This window comes from Orycteropus afer, unplaced genomic scaffold, assembly GCF_000298275.1.
Source record: "Orycteropus afer afer isolate SDZICR_OR568_19922 unplaced genomic scaffold, OryAfe1.0 scaffold00008, whole genome shotgun sequence".
Classification (NCBI taxonomy): domain Eukaryota; kingdom Metazoa; phylum Chordata; class Mammalia; order Tubulidentata; family Orycteropodidae; genus Orycteropus; species Orycteropus afer.
Genome location: NW_006921595.1, coordinates 5,743,723 through 5,760,236, shown reverse-complemented (window position 1 = coordinate 5,760,236; position 16,514 = coordinate 5,743,723). Strand labels below are relative to the sequence as shown.

General features: G+C 40.9%; 1 protein-coding gene across 1 annotated transcript in view; it reads left to right on the top strand.

The window, feature by feature from the left end:
* CREB5 (cAMP responsive element binding protein 5) overlaps positions 1-16,514 on the top strand; it is a 444,981-nt gene that overhangs the window by 110,200 nt on the left and 318,267 nt on the right. Inside the window, exon 4 of the mRNA XM_007945571.2 lies at positions 13,094-13,266. Coding sequence (XP_007943762.1) covers positions 13,094-13,266 — 173 coding nt within the window. The remainder of the gene's footprint in view (positions 1-13,093; positions 13,267-16,514) is intronic.

The window sequence follows — 16,514 nt, the reverse complement described above, 5'->3', positions numbered from 1 at the left end:
GTTAATTGGTTTCCCTTTTCTTTGTTGAAGAGGGTCTGTGCAGTCTTTCTGCCTAGTCCGCCATCTTGCTGGATTCCACCACATTTTGTACTTTCTTAACAGGAAAGAAATAAACATTTGCTTAGTGTATATTCCATGTCAGGGACTATGTGATACCCTCAACATATGTCATCTCGCTTCACTATAACTCTGTGCATTACAGCATGATCTCCATTTTAAAGATGAGGAAGCTGTAACTCAGAGAACTTAACTCACATGCCCCAGAGGGTATAGTGCTGATGCAAACTTGAACCTACTTCTGGCTGTTTTCAAGGCTCATGTTTTCCCTCTGTACCATGGTGCTTCTTAAAATTCTCCAGTGGTAAATAGCAATTTTAAAAGAGCAGAATTTAAAAGTGTGTATCAAAGCTGGGGTTTTCACAGTACCCTGTGTTTTCCTCTCCCTTTCCCTCCTGCAGCGGTTACATGAGATGATTTCTTATGTGTCCCTTTTGCATTGTGTAACTATGCTAAGGTGAATGCTGTGAGGTGGCCTGCATAATCCCTGTATCCTTTCCTCCAACTCCCCTGCCCCATGTCTTTTCCAATACCTCACTGATCCCTTAGTCATGGAACAGCGCACCCCTTTAATAGGACCTAAAACACCTGTCCTGGTATTCCAACTTCTGAGAGCACCAGGAAGAAGGCATCATGATCCCCCAGAATCCTTCCTACACCTCTAGAGAACTTACTCTTCCAGAAGATTCAACCTTTCATTATTCCATGAATGTCTTGGACATTATTTAGATGCAGTTCATGGATGTTTGCATCTGGGAACTTCTGAAAGTCTTCATAACTGCTCAGGCATCATTAAGATGCAGACAATTCCAAGATTGCACAATTCAACTTGTAAACACGTGTTGGGATGACCCTGGCTCTTAACTGAGAAACCCGTAAATGTACCACACCTCAGCAGTTAGATGGAATAAAGATTTGAAGATAATATTTTGGGACCTATGGGAATCGACATCATTTTGTCCATACACTCCAACCTCCACTTTCATTTGTGGTCCACTTTTCTTCATCTTTCATTACCATAACCTGAAATTATAGTTTAGAAGACAGATATATATTCATATACATCGGGTTGTTTTTGTGTGTGGTATTCCAAGCCCATGCATGCAGAGTGACAGTTACCACTCTACCTCATACTCACTGAGCATGTATTCAAGACTCATTATTCTCCTGATTCTTACTCCATTCATACTTTTATGGTTCAGAACAGCAATGAATGGAGAGGGGGAATTGTAGGATATGAAAGGAGGAGGAAGTCAAAGGACATGAACCAAAAGAGGAAAAGATTTAAGGGAAGCTAGCCTAAGATACTTGACTGCTAACCAGAAGGCTGGGGGTTCAAATCCACCAGCCACTCCTCAGAAGGAAGGTTGAGCAATCTACTTCCACAGTGATGCTGCCTCAGAAACCCAAGGAGGGGTCGCTATGAGCAGATCTGACTCAACGGCAGTGGGTTTAGCTTGTCTGTAGAGCTTTCTTCCTTGATAGTTGAGAAATCCTGGTTTTTGTTGCATCAATTCATTGGGTCTGGCAGAAAGATGCAATTTTCAGAAGGCTCACTTCTGCAAAAGCTTATAGTTATGTAGAAAGACCAGCACTTGCAGGCCTATGAATCAGATCTATCCAAAAAGTCTGAATATTTACTGTCTCATAAAATATAATGTAGGAAGAAATGTGTGAAGCATCAGAGCTGAAAAAGATCATGGAGACCAAATGGCCCTCTCCCCTCCTTTAATGATGAGGCTACTGAGCTCAGGAAGGTTGAGTGGTATATGCAAGTTTCATGGGTATAAGGAAAGTAGAGAGACTGCACTAGAGGAGACCTCCTAACTCCAATGCCAGTATATTTTCAACATTATCACACATTACTAATCACTCGGAAACATTTGAGCCAATGTATAAACCATGTATCACAAATGAGAGAATCTTAGCAATAGAAGAGACCTTAGAGATCAGCTGGTGCCATCTCCCTCTTGATGCAAGAATTCCGTTGGTGACATCCCTGATAAATGGTCACTAATCCCTCTTGGCTTAACTCCAGTGCTGGGAAGCTCAGTACTTTACAAGGCAGCTCGTTTTGCCTTTGAATATCTCTACAAAACCAGTAGGAGCTCTGGTAATGTGGTGCCTAAGGCATTTGACCGCTAACCAGAAGACTGGCTGTTCAAACTCACTAGCCACTCCTCGGAAGGAAGGTTGGGCAATCTACTTCCGTTGTGATACCACCTCGGAAACCCAAGGAGGGGTCGCTATGAGTCGTTTCCAACTTGATGGCACATAACAACAACAACAACATAAAAAAAAAACCAGGTGCTATGGAGTTGATTCTGACTCATGGTGACCAATGTGTATCACAGTAGAACTGTGCTCCACAGGGTTTCCAATGACTGAGTTTTCAGTAGTTGATTGCTAGGCTTTTCTTCCAAGGTGCTTCTGTGTGGACTTGAACCTCCACCTTTTCAGTGATCAGACAAGCATGCTAATGGTTTGCACCACAATGGGACCCTATGGGTATCTCTACACAGTGCTAAATGTATCTAACAAAAGGTGAAATCTGTATGGTTGTAACATTAGTCCAGAAGGAGTGAAGGTGACTGGAGGTGAAAGTAGCATGGTATTGGTGATGATGAGGAGAAAAACTTTTTTTTTTCTTCGTCTTAGAATGAAGATAACAATGCCTACCTCACAGGGTCATTATGAGGATTAGAGATTTGGTTTATAAAGCATCTCCTATAGTGCTTGTTTCAAAATATTCAAAATAGGCACTCAAATTGTAGTTTTTATTGACTGTCATTACCATAGTTCTGTTTTTTTGAAAGTGTCCCCTCTGGAGAATCATAGACTATGTCTAATTCCACAAATATCTGAAGGTAGTTAATATGACCCTATAAGTCTTCTCCTCTTCAGATTAAATATGCCTTGTTCTTCTACCATTCTTCCTGTGATATTTTTGGATACCTCATATTTTCATACCCTCCTATTTATTTGTCAATTTTGTTCTTAAAATGTGGTGCCCAAATGTAGTCAGTCCAACATGCTCTACAGTGGAATAATTACTTCCCTTAATCTGGACATCACACTTCTCCTAAAACAACCTAGATTTATGTTAGCATTTTTGGAGGACAGATCATACAGTTGGCTCAACTAAAGTTGATTTTGCTATCAAGAGCATCAGATCTGCCTCCCAATTTTGTGTCAACTGCAGATTTGACAAGCATGAGTTTTCCATCTTCCTGCAAGCTGTTGATAAAAAAATGTTAAATAAGAAATGGCCAAAGACTGAGCCTCAAAGAATACCCCAGATCCTTTCCTTCAGATTGACATCTAATGTTTGAGGACACTGTTTTGCCAGCTCCAAATCTACCCACCTGTAATATCAAAAACAACATAGCATGATAGAGTAACTCTTTGTGTTTTTGAAATTGGATATTTAATTTATCTGGAGGTAAAATGCTATTATTTTACCAATAAAGATAGGTTTTGAATCCATAATTGGGAAAATGTGAATTTAAAAATAATATCATATTTGAGTTTCAATGTAATGCTTAAGAAAAAAGTCATGTTCCATTAATGTAAATGCCAATGTTTTTCCTGGTTGTTTATTTTCCCAAAATGTTTTGAAATTACTCTCTGGGTCTGGGGAAAAGAGATTGGGCAGTTTGCAGATTTTATGTGTGGGGATAGAGGAGATTATTGAAGAGTGAGAAGGTAGCTTTCAAGGAATTTTCCATCTCCATGGTTGGAGATCACAGAATCAAAGAGTTGATTTAAAAGTGTTAGTCCTTTCCTTTCCTTTGGAAGAACATGTGAGATATATCTCTAGATAGCAGTTTCTCTTCTTTTTAATGATTTTCAGAGATGGATATTCTTAAACTTTTGGGGGTCCTTTTTAATTTACCCTGAAGAAACTATACCAAGTTCTTTGTGCTGTAGTGTCAGCCAGTGTTTTGTTCGTTTTCATGGTGAAGATAAAGAATGGTTGTTGCCATCACTTGACTCAAAGTGTTCAAAACTTGAAGGTCTCCTCTTGACATCTTCCTTCAATGGTTTAGTTTAATATATTTTCAAAAAGTTTTACTTTCCAATATATATACCACCTTTGCAACTATCTTCTTAATCTCTACCCTCTATACTTCTCTAATCCATACTTTAAGTTAACATCTGCAATACTCAGGAGCATAGTTCACACAAGACCACCTACCACTTCTGAGATGAACTTTAGAGTTTATAGCATTCCCAAAACTACCCTCAGGTTTGATCATTCTATAGAAGGGCTCACAGAAATACTGAAAGCTGCTATACTCATGGTTATGGTTTTTTTTACAGCCAAAGGATACAGATTTAAATCAGCAAAAGGAAGAGATGCATGGAGTAGAGTCCCAGAAAGTTCCAAACACAGAGCTTGCAGTTGTTCATTTCCAGTGGAGTCATGGGGAGTTAGAGTTCCAATATATATGTGACAATATGCATGGGATACTCACCCAAGCTTGATGTCCAGACTTTTATTGGAGCTCAATGGTTGATGGCCTGCAAAGCCAGCTTTGTTCTTCAGTCTCTCTGGAGGTAGATTTGATACCTTTAGTCTCTAGCTCCTTAGGAGGTCAAGTTGATACCACATGACTCAGAGACCCCACTAAATCACTTAGATTTTTTGGCATGGCCCAAGGTTCCCAGGTAAATAAAGATAGAGATCACCTTCCTGGAGAAGAGAGCAAAGGCCAGACCTCTCTTTGAATGTGGTTAATTCTTTACAACACAGAATTTAAAACTATTATTTTACGTATATTTCAGATTCCAAGGTCAGTAGACAGGAAATTATCACTTTCAAAAATTATCCAGGAAAGATAGGTTAGATTTTATCATGCTAAGGGTTTTAGGAATGTTATATTATAGTTCACTCATTCACCCAATTAATATTTATTAACACCTACTATAGGATGCTGGTGGCATAGTACCTAAGGCATTTGACTGCTAATCAGAAGGCTGGTGGTTCAAACGCACCAGCCACTCTGTAGAAGGAAGACTGGGCAATCTACTTCCCTAAAGATTTACCACCTTTGAAACCCAAAGGGGGTCACTATGAGTCTGAACTGACTTGATGGCAGTGAATTTGTTTTTTTTTTTTTTTTTTTTTTGGTTTTAAGAGAAACATATAATAATCACAAAAAATTGTAAATGTTTAAAAAGTGTTTCAACTGGGTGTGGATGGAGAATGATGCCCATTATTGGGGAAGTCAGGGAAGGCCTTTACACATGATGCTTAACTTAAGATTTGAAGATAGGGCCAGAAAAAGTATCTGGGCAAAGGAAATAGGGTATCCTAAGGCCCTGTGCTGAAATGGAGCATGGGCAGGGTGAGGGCAGGAAGTGTCCACTGAAGTTGAATGAATCACAGAGAGCAAGAGTGGAGATGATGTAAGATAAGATGGGGAAGTAAGAAGGTCCCATACAGGCCTTGTAGGTCACACAAAACACAAAGAGTGATGTCAGTATCTTTTCAACAATGGGAAGCCACTCGAGAAGCTTTGGGAAGTGCTGTAAAGCAAGTTGTATGTAATGTGACCAATTTTGCATTTGTAAAATATGATTATGGCTGTGATGTGGAAAGAGGTGGAAGGGAATCCAGACTGAGTGATGAGAGATTAGTTAGGAGATCACTGTCTAGCCCAGTGCAGTGTAGTGAGTTGCATAGTATGGCTTTTCTAGCCATAGTCTTTGTAACTCCCTCTGGATTACTGGGTGGGACCATGCAGATATGTGTCAACTTGGCTGAGCAGCTGGTAGTAATTATTTCCTATAGTGAGATAGGCAATTAACTTCATGAGGGAATTTTCTGTGAGCAACTGAGTAGCTGTTTTTAAACCCCTGATTGTTAAAATCATCCACTTGGGGTATTTCTTTTGGAGCAGCACAAAGTAATTTTCTGGGAAAGTTCACTCTCTCTCAGGTATGTAGAACTCTGATGTTGGGATTGGTTAGTTTTGCCACTCTGCCAGGCTTAAAATAAGCCCTCCTAGAGGCAAAAGGGAATCTCAATGGCAGCTGAGAGAGACACCTGGCTGAGAGAGATGCCTGGCTGAGAGATGGTGGCAGTGGAACTAAGAGGCATGAGACAGAGCAGTAGGCTTACCTGGCCCACAGAGACAGAGGCCAGAGAGGCATGTCTAAGGGCACAGAAGAGGGGAGACTGTCCTGACTGAAGAACTGTCTCCTGAGCATGTTCCTGAACTTGAAATGAAGTCTATTGCTTCTATAATAAACCCCATAATCTGTAAGTTCTGTGTGGCCACTGCTGCAAATTATCAAACCCAGCAGAGAGGTGGTGGGTGCTGTGGGAGGGATGGTTGTTGTCATGGTTGGTTAGAGGGCTGGATGGTGGTGGCTTATCTGGTCTCATAAGAACAGGCCTTGGGCTGCTGCTGCTGATTCTGTCTTCCTCTTGTGTAACTAGAGGAGGTCAGAAGATGCTGCCTCCTTGCCCCAGAAAGGAGATGATGGTGGTTTGGTGTAGAGTGGTGAAAAGAGGGATGCAAAGATGTGGAAGGATATGAGGAGTGCTTAGGTTAAATTAACAGTATTTATGGACTGCTTATGGGGATGATGCATCACTCGTCTATCAGTTTGCCATACTGTGGTGGCTTGTGCGTAGCTGTGAGGGTGGAGGCTGTAGCCCCAGTGTTCCAAATGCCAGCAGGGTTGCCCATGGTGAATGGGTTTCAGTGGAGCTTTGAGATAGACTCAGAAGAAGGAAGAGGCCATCCACTTCTCAAAAAAACTGTCCAGTGAAAACCTTATGAATAGCAGTGAAACAGTCTGATATATTACTGGACAACTTTATGAATATTATTGTCTGATACAGTGCTGGAAGATGAGCCCCTCTGGTTGGAAGGCCCTAAAAATATGACTGGAAAAGAGCTGCCTCATCCTTAATGATATGGATAAAGCAGAGCATTTGGGACCTCCATATGCTGATGTGGCATGACTCAAAATAGAAGAAACAGCTGCAAACACTCATTAATAATTGGAGCATGGAATGTACAAAGTATGAATCTAGGAAAATTGGAAGTTGTCAAAAATGAAGTGGAACACATAAAGATTGATATCCTACACATTAGTGACCAGAAATGCGCTGGTTTTGGTCATTTTGAATCAGACAACCATATGATCTACTATGCTGGGAATGAAAAATTGAAGAGAAATGTTGTGCCATTCATCGTCACAAAGAATGTCTCAAGATCTATCCTGAAGTACAGTGCTGTCAGTGATAGGATAATATCCATATGCCTACAAGGAAGATCAGTTAATGCTACTACTATTCAAATTTACTCACCAACTATCAAAGCCAAAGATGAAGAAATTGAAGGTTTTTAGTAATTTCTGCAGTCTGAAATTGACCAAACATGCAATGAAGATATGTTGATTATCACTGGTGATTGGAATGCAAAAGTTGGAAACAAAGAAGAATCACGGGTATTTGGAAAATATGGCCCTGGTGATAGAAATAATGCCGGAGATTGCATGAAATAATGCCAGAGATTGCATGATAGAATTTTGCAAGACCAATAACTTATTCATTGCAAATACCTTTTTTCAACAACATAAACAGCAGCTGTACACATGGACTTCACCATGGAGTACACAGGACTCAATTGACTACATCTGTGGCAGCAAGCAATGGGAGAAGCTCAGCCACAACAAGGCCAGGAGCTGATTGTGGAACAGACCATCAGTTGCTCATACACAAGTTCAAGTTGAAGCTGAAGACAATTAAGACAAGTCCACAAGAGCCAAAATATGACCTTGATTACAATCTCCTGGGTTAGAGACCATCTAAACAATAGATTTGATGCATTGAACACCAATTACTGAAAACCAGAGGAACTGTGGGATGACATCAAGAACATTCATGGAGAAAGCAAAAGGCCATTAAAAAGACAGGAAAGAAAGAAAAGACCAAAATGAATGTCAGAAGAGATTCTGAAACTTGCTCTTGAAGGGAGAGTAGCTAAAGCAAATGGAAGATATAACAAGATAAAAGAGCTTAACAGAAGATTTCAAAGAGAAGCTCAAGGAGACAGAGTCAATTATTATAATGAAATGTGCAAAGACCTGGAGTTAGAAAACCAAAAAAGAACACACTCGGCATTTCTCAAACTGAAAGAACTGAGGAAAAAATTCAAGCCTCTAGTTGCAGTATTGAAAGATTTCATGGGCAAAATATTGAATGATGCAGGAAATATCAAAAGAAGATGGAAGGAATACACAGAGTCACTGTACCAAAAATAATTGCTTGATGTTCATCCATTTCAGGAGTTGGTATATGATCAAGAACCAATGGTACTGAAGGAAGAAGTCAAAGCTGCACTGAAGGAACTGGCAAAAAAATACCCATTGAGATGTTTCAACAAACGGATGCCCCACTGGAGGCTCTCACTCGTCTATGCCAAGAAATTTGGAAGACAGCTACATGGCCAGCCGACTGGAAGAGATCCATATTTGTACCTGTTCCAAAGAAAGGTGATCCCACAGAATGTGGAAATTATTGAACAATATCATTAATATCACATGTAAGTAAAATCTGGCTGAAGATAATTCAAAAACAGTTGCAGCAATATATTGACAGAGCACTTCCAGAAATGCAAGCTGGATTCAGAAGAGGCTGTGGAATGAGAGATATGATTGCTAATGTCAGATGGATCTTGGCTCAAAGCAAAGAATACCAGAAAGATGTTTACTTGTGTTTTATTGACTATGCAAAAGCATTGGATTGGGTGGATCATAACCAATTATGGATAACATTGAGAAGAATGGTAATTCCAGAATACTTAATTGTACTTGTGAGGAACCTGTACATAGACCAGGAAGCTGTCATTCGAACAGCACAAGGGGATACTGCCTGGTTTAAAGTCAGGCAGGGAGTGTGTCAGGGTTGAATTCTTTCACCATACTTATTCAATCTGTATGCTGAGCAAATAATCTGAGAAGTTGGACTATATGAAGAAGAACATGGCATCAGGCTTGGAGGAAGACTCATTAACAACCTGCAATATGCACACAACACAACTTTTCTTGCTTCAAGTGAGGATGACTTGAAGCACTTACTGATGAAAATTAAAGACTAGTCTGCAATATGGATTACATCTCAACATAAAGAAAACAAAAATCCTCACAACTTGACCAATAAGCAGCATCATGATAAATGGAGAAAAGATTGAAGTTGTCAAAGATTTCGTATTACTTGGTTCCACAGTCAACACCAATGGAAGCAGCAGTCAAGACATCAGAGGACATATTGCTCTGGGCAAATCTGCTGTAAAAGACCTCTTTAAAGCTGAAGAGCAAAGATGTCCCTTTGAAGACTAAGGTGAGCCTAACTCAAGCCATGGTATTTTCAATCACTTCAAATGTATGTGAGAGCTGGACAATGAATAAGAAAGACTGAAGAAGAGTTGTTGCTTTTGAGTTGTGGTGCTGGTAAAGAATACTGAAAGTACCATGGACTGCCAGAAGAACTAACAAATCTGTCCTGCAAGAAGTGCAGCTGGAATGCTCATTGGAAGCAAAAATAGCCAGACTTCGTTTGACCTACTTTGGTCATGTTGTCAGAAGGGACCAGTCCCTGGAGAAGGATATCATGCTTGGTAAAGTGAAGGGTCAGCAAAAAAGGGGAAGGCTCTCAATGAGATGGATTGACATAGTGGCTGCAATGATGGGCCCAGGTATAGCAAGGATCGTGAGGCTGGCACAGGACCCAGCAGTGTTTTGTTCTTTTGTATGTAGGGTCGCTACGAGTCAGAGCCAACTCGATGGCACCTAACAACACCAACTATTGGGATTATAGAAAACTGATATCAACACTAACTCAAGGAGGGTTCATCCATTTCATATTTTTGTTTGTGAGTTTAAAGATCATGATTTTGTAATCAAAGTGCGTAACTAAATTGATAACTTCTGGGTAGCAAAACACAATGGGAGCAATTCTAAAATGAGTAAAAAATCCTTTTGTGCATTTGATTTATTGTTGAAAAAGTGGCTATTAGCAAGATAAGGAGTTCTGGTGGTGCAGTTGTTAAATGCATGGCTGCTAACCAAAAGATTGGCAATTCAAACCTACCAGCTGCTCAGCAGGAGAAAGATGTAGCAATCTACTTCCATAAAGATTACAGCCCTGGAAACCCTATGGGGCACTTCTGCCCTGTTCTATGGAGTCATTGTGAGTCAGAAATCAAGTCAACAACATACAACAACAACATGAGCAATATGGAAAACTGAGTATCTTTCAGGATCTTCACAAAGGAAGAAAGAGTACCTGCTAATGGTTCAGCCCACCAAGACACAGGGAAATAAGTTTATATAGTTCGTTTCAAAAGAAATAGCACAACTATCTTTATTTTCATCATTATTTTTAGTTAGATTTTCTAGATTTTTAGACCTCATAAAAAGAGCTAAAATACATTCTTGTACTGCCATTCCAATTCAAATCACTATTTCTTTTCATCTTATTTTAACCAAGCCAGATATTTGATATTTTCTGACATCAGAAAAACCATCTAGTGTGTAAGAGGAACCTTTGGACGTGTGAGTATATATAAGCCTGTTCATGCATTTGGGATCCCATGAAACAGTCAGCTCACAGTCTATGCCAGATGCCATTTCCATCTGGACTTCTGGCAGACTGTGTGGTCAGGATTTAGAAATCAGAAATCTGGGAAAGGTGCAATGTGATGGACACAGCCACCCCAAATATTATATGTGTTATCACCATCATTTAGCACATAGTGCAGGAAATCCTGTTTTTTGCAGAAGAACTTCAAAGTATCATTTCTGCCTCTTCTGGGTAACATTTATTTATTTTTCTTTTGCTAACCCTAAAGCGCCGACAGATATATGTATTTCCCACTAGTAAATTGCTTGTGACATTCCATTTCTTTCCTCTCATCCTCAGCTATTGTCCAGCTGACCCCTGTGATTTCCCTGCCATTCTAGACTGAATAGCTGTAACTAGCATTTACAGAGGCCCATTTACTATCCTTACCTGCTACTTGGCTCTACTCTACTTTCTCTTCGTTTTGTTGTTCTTGTAGTGTGCTGTCCAGTCAATTCAGGCTCATAGTGACCCTATAGACAGTAGAATTGCCCCATAGAATTTCCAAGGCTGTAATCTTTGTGTGAGCAGGTCTCCAGGTCTTTTCTCCTGTGGCACCACTATGGGTTTGAACTGCCAACCTTTTGGTTAGTAGCTGAGCACTTAACCATTGTGCCAGCAGGGCTCCTTTGTTTACTAGTCCAGCATTTCTTTCTCACATTTCAGCCTCAAGATGTGAATCGGCTCTCCTCTGCCTCACTGTAAATTTTCTCTTGTTGTCCCGGTGACTTTCTTGTCTGTGAAGAGCCATCTTTTAAGCCAGTTTCATTTTGCATATTTCACCTTACTTTTGAATTTTAAACAAAGGATCCTCCACTCAAATCATCAGAAAAATATATGATGCTAGGTACCTTAAGTAACTCAGGTATCTCATTTCTTCATGCACTGGTTTATTCATATAGTATACATTTGTTAAATATCTTCTATGCAACAAGACTGTGTGTCAGTTTGTCATTTTGTGGGGGATTGCATGTTGCTATCATGCTGTGGTAGCGTAGTGCCTAAGGCACTTTACAGCTAACCAGAAGGCTGGCGGTTCAAACCCACCAGCCACTCCTCGGAAGGAAGGTTGGGCAATCTACTTCCGTGGTGATACCACCTCAGAAACCCAAGGAGGGGTCGCTATGACCAACTTGAAGGCACATAACAACAACAACAACAACGGCATCATGCTTAAAACTAGGCCACTGTTATTTCAAACACCAGCAGGCTTACTCATGGTGAATAGGTTTCAGTGGAGCTTCCGGACTAACACAGACTAGGAAGGAAGGAAAGGTAATCTACTTTTGGAAATTGTTGTTGTTGTTATGTGCCATCGAGTCAGATCTGACTCATAGCGACCCCTCATTGGGTTTCCAAGGCGGTATCACTGCGGAAGTAGATTGCCCCATCTTCCTTCCGAGGAGTGGCTGGTGGGTTTGAACTACCAGCCTTCTGGTTAGCAGTCAAGTGCCTTAGCCACTATGCTACCACAGCTCCGCTATGGATCATAAAAGAATATTGCCCTGTATAATGCTGGAAGATAATTCCCCTACATTAGAAGGTGCTCTAAATACACAGTGGCCACAACGATGGCTGACTATACCAGTGATCATGAAGGTGGTGTAGGTCTGGCATTGTTGCATTCTGTGTACATGAGTTGTAGCTCACTCACTGGCAACTAGCAACAATAACTATGTGCCAAGTACCATGCTGGGCAAAAAGGATAGAGTGGTGGAAACAAACGTTACACATTCAAGAGGAAGAGACAGTGATAAACAATCATTATTCCATATTCCATAAAACTGTTAGAAGTTCATTTTCTGGAAATATGGTAGAAAGTTGCAGCTCTTGTTCTTTGTCACTGGATCCCAGTCACCCTATTCTCTATTCCAGTTGTCTAACCTCATTCCACAGGTTGTTGAGCTTGTATTATGACTACCCAGATTGTGGTTTGGAAAAGTGGCATTTTCTGGAAAAATATACATATGTTGACCACTCTGATAGGGATGAAAAAGATAAAATAGTGTGCTTATCATTCAAAGTCGGATTCAGAATGGCTGTTCACTAAATCACAATGTTTATGCACTTATCACAAAAATAATTTCTCATATATAGTGTTTATCACACCAAGTCAGAGAAGGTATGTTCTCAAGGTCCCTGATATAAATCTCACATCAGGATGGTGGTAGAGTGATTAATAAACTTCAAGGTATTTTCCTATTTCCTTTCCTGTAAGGGTTTTTCATCTTCTTGTAGCCATTTGTAATAACAAAATGAATGGGCTTAAGCCTTGGCAGAAGCCGTAACTCTCTATTTCACTGACATACCAGATTCCCTGTCTTGGCCTTCGAAAGCTTGAGAGTAGAATGAAATATTTTCTTCTTCTGACCCTTCTCTCCCTTCTCTGGGCAGAATATATCGATGCATAATACAGTTGGTGGAGCCATGACAGGGCCCGGAGCTCACCAGCTTGGCAGCTCTCGGATGCCCAACCACGACACCAGCGTTGTGATTCAGCAAGCCATGCCGTCTCCCCAGTCCAGCTCAGTCATCACACAAGCCCCTTCCACCAACCGCCAGATCGGGTAAGGAGATCTCCTCTGCTCTCCCTGGGTCCTGACTGGAGCTCAGAGAATGCTCTGGACTTTCTTCTCATTTCTGGTGCTCACATAGGATGAAACAGAAGTTGGTTTTCCTGGCTTATGTGATACTACCTAGAGATTCAAAGTGATGCTTTTGATTTTGGGAGAGGGAGGGAAAACCTCAGTGTAGTGGAAGCTGTTTTGATCCTGGGCTTTGAGGGGAAGAATTGAGTCACTGTTTTGTCATTTGTGAACTTTAAGATGACATCAGGGAAAGCCATGGGTGTGATGGAGGCCAGAGCCTCCAGTGCTCAGGACAAATGTTTCATGATGGTGGAAGCATTTCACCAGCCACAACAGAGTCTGCCCTTCCCTTCTGAGAAACCACCAAATCCGTACCTGGGATTCTGTGTATTTCCGCATTCTCCTTCTCTCTGGTTATTCTTTCTTGCTTCTCTTTCTTGTTAATACTCTCTTACTGGCTCTCCTCTTCCCCTATATTGTTCCATAGTCATGCCTGGAGTAGGCAAAATGAAGAAAGCACATGTTCTCCTTTGTGTGTATATAAAAACAATTCTGAAGCATTGCAAGAAATTGGAAAAGGGGCCCTAGGTCCTGTCATTGAGACTCAAACACTTCATATCACGTGATGGAAAGAGCTCTCACTTGCTTCTTGGTATTAGGTGATAAAGGTAGCTCCTAGCTATTCAGAGTGTGGTCTGAACATCAGCATCACTGGCATCACCCAGTAGCTTCTTAGAAATGCAGAATCTCTGGCCCCACCCTAGACCTACTGACTCATAATCTGTATTTGACAAGATCCCAGGGGTCTCCAGGTGATTGGTATACACATTAAAGTTTGAGGGAAATTGAGCTAGAAGGTAGTAGATAAAATGGAAATTCTAGGTGTAATATGGCTGGCTTAGAAGACTTTAATAATCCACAGGAATGGAGTAGGGTGGTCAACCAATGGTTCTCAACTGGAGGCAACATTGCCCTAGGAAATGTACAGAAATGTGTGTGTTGGGGGGAAAGTTGGGCTGTAGCATTGACTGAAGGATGCAATCCTTAATCCCTTAAGGCAATCAGTGAGGCAGGGCCTGATGCACTCAAGGTACAAGTCCCTCACTTGTAAGAACTTCCCTGGCCACAACACCAAAGTGTCCCCACCTTTGAGAACACTGGAGTCTTAGGTTCTAATCCCAGTTCTCTAGATTTTCTTCCTAGCTTTATATAATTCATTCAACTTCCTTGTTTCCAGAATGAGGATGTTTGTCATTCCAACCTCATAACGGTAGAGTAAAGATGAAATAAAAGATTAAGAGCATCCAGATGCTTTGGAAGAAAAAGTAATTACTAAAACCAAAAAGTTAATGATAAATTTCTGTTGTTGGACACTGAAAACTAGTTGTGTTAAGTTCCCAGAATTCCTAGTTTAGAACAGGAAGAAGAGCTTGCTGTGTTTGGTACAAGTGTCAGAATTCAGTTTGCTGAACACTGGATATGGTGATTTAAAAAAAAAAAAAAGAAAAGAAACTGCCCCATAATTGGTCAGTGTGTCATTTTCCTCTTGTTTTTATTGTTTGTGAGAATTCCAGACCAGTAGTGAGCACTTGCTTATTTCTCCATCATAGAGGTACATTTAGAGGGGGACTCCGTGTTCCTCACATTTCTCAACCATCTATTAGGATGTGCTGTGACATGTGAAGACCCGCTTTGACAATGGAGAGCTGTGGGTAATGACTTTTATTTTGTGAGTTTGCCATGCGTACATTTGGTCTGCCCTTTAAGAAACAGAAATTTAGTCTGGCCCTTTGAATGCTTGGCTTTGTTTGAAGAAGCCAAGGCCAAATTGGCAAATGTGTCTGGTAAAGATTTCTTGTCTTCTCAGAAGAACCTACAACTATAGCAAAAACCTATAATATACACAGAAGGTGAGGTAGGCTCATTGAAGATAGTGTCTAGTGGTGTGACTTAGCAGCTTGACTTTGGGCAGACAGTTCACAGTTATACCAGCTAATTATAATGATTTTATTTTTCTTTTAAGGGGAGAGGAACATAAAATGTGCTAGAGTTTACAAGCAGTTTTACAACATTCTTGCCTCCCCTGGAGTTCTCCTGCTTTCTCCACCCCCACTCCCCACCAGCTACCCCTCACAGAGGCTCTTAGTATTTAGCCATTGTTGGTACCAGGCTGGCTTCTGTGGAACAATCTTGAAGGGTTAGCACTAAATGCTAAAATGGGTGGTTGACTCTATCTTGAATTTACCCAACTGATCTTGTACATTTGGATGACACGTGTCACTGCTTGCATTGCTGTACTTGGATGAGTGGGAGTGTTTCTGTGTTAGGGATAACCTCCCGACCTACCCCATCTTCCAATTTATTCCTGATCCTGGGGTATTGCATGTCTCTCCTGGTGTGTTGTAGGAGATAATTGCCACTTTTGGACTCTGTCTCCTTGCCAAGCTTGAGGGAGTTTCTTTTCTTCAGATTCTTCCCTGTTGTGCTTACCATGTTGATTCAAACCCACACATCCTGTCATTTCCATTTTTCTCCATGTGACCTATCCAAAACCTTGCCCGGATTATCATGGGGTCTCAGCAAGAAACAGCCCAACCCATCTCACCAGTGAATTCAGTATTATACTCTAGGTGGTACAATTTGGGGATGGTTTGCTCTTTTATTTCCCTCAGCAAAGAGGAAATGAGTACTTATTTTAAAACATGAGTTTCCTCTGGAGACTGTGTCTTTAAATGAGCATTTGAAATTGCAGATAGCTTTTTTTTTTTTTGAGGCTGCACAGAACCATATTGTAGTAATATTCTGATTTTTATCACAACCTCAAATATTTAAGTGTCAAAATCTGGCCAAGCCACCTGCAAATGTTTGCCATGGCTACTGGCCAACAAAAACACCAAACAGCAATGAAAGTCTTCATTCAGGCTCAGTTCTTGAGCTGCCTGTAGCCGAAGAGGCTGGGACCCACCTGTGCCCACGCACAGTGCTTTTTCGCTGCAGCCCGTGGGTGTGTTCACGATGGAAATTTGTGAGAGAGGGGGCTGTCTGTCTCCTGCTCCTTCCCTTCTACCAATGCTCTCTGGCTTCTGCTGCCAACCCCCTTTTTGCTCTCTTTTCTATCCCTCTCCTTCCATGCTGCGTTTAGGTTTAGAGTCTTGAATGCATCGGGAGCAGTATTGATATAATAGTTGGGAAAATGGGGAAAGCAACAGGTTATCAGGGAAGGATCT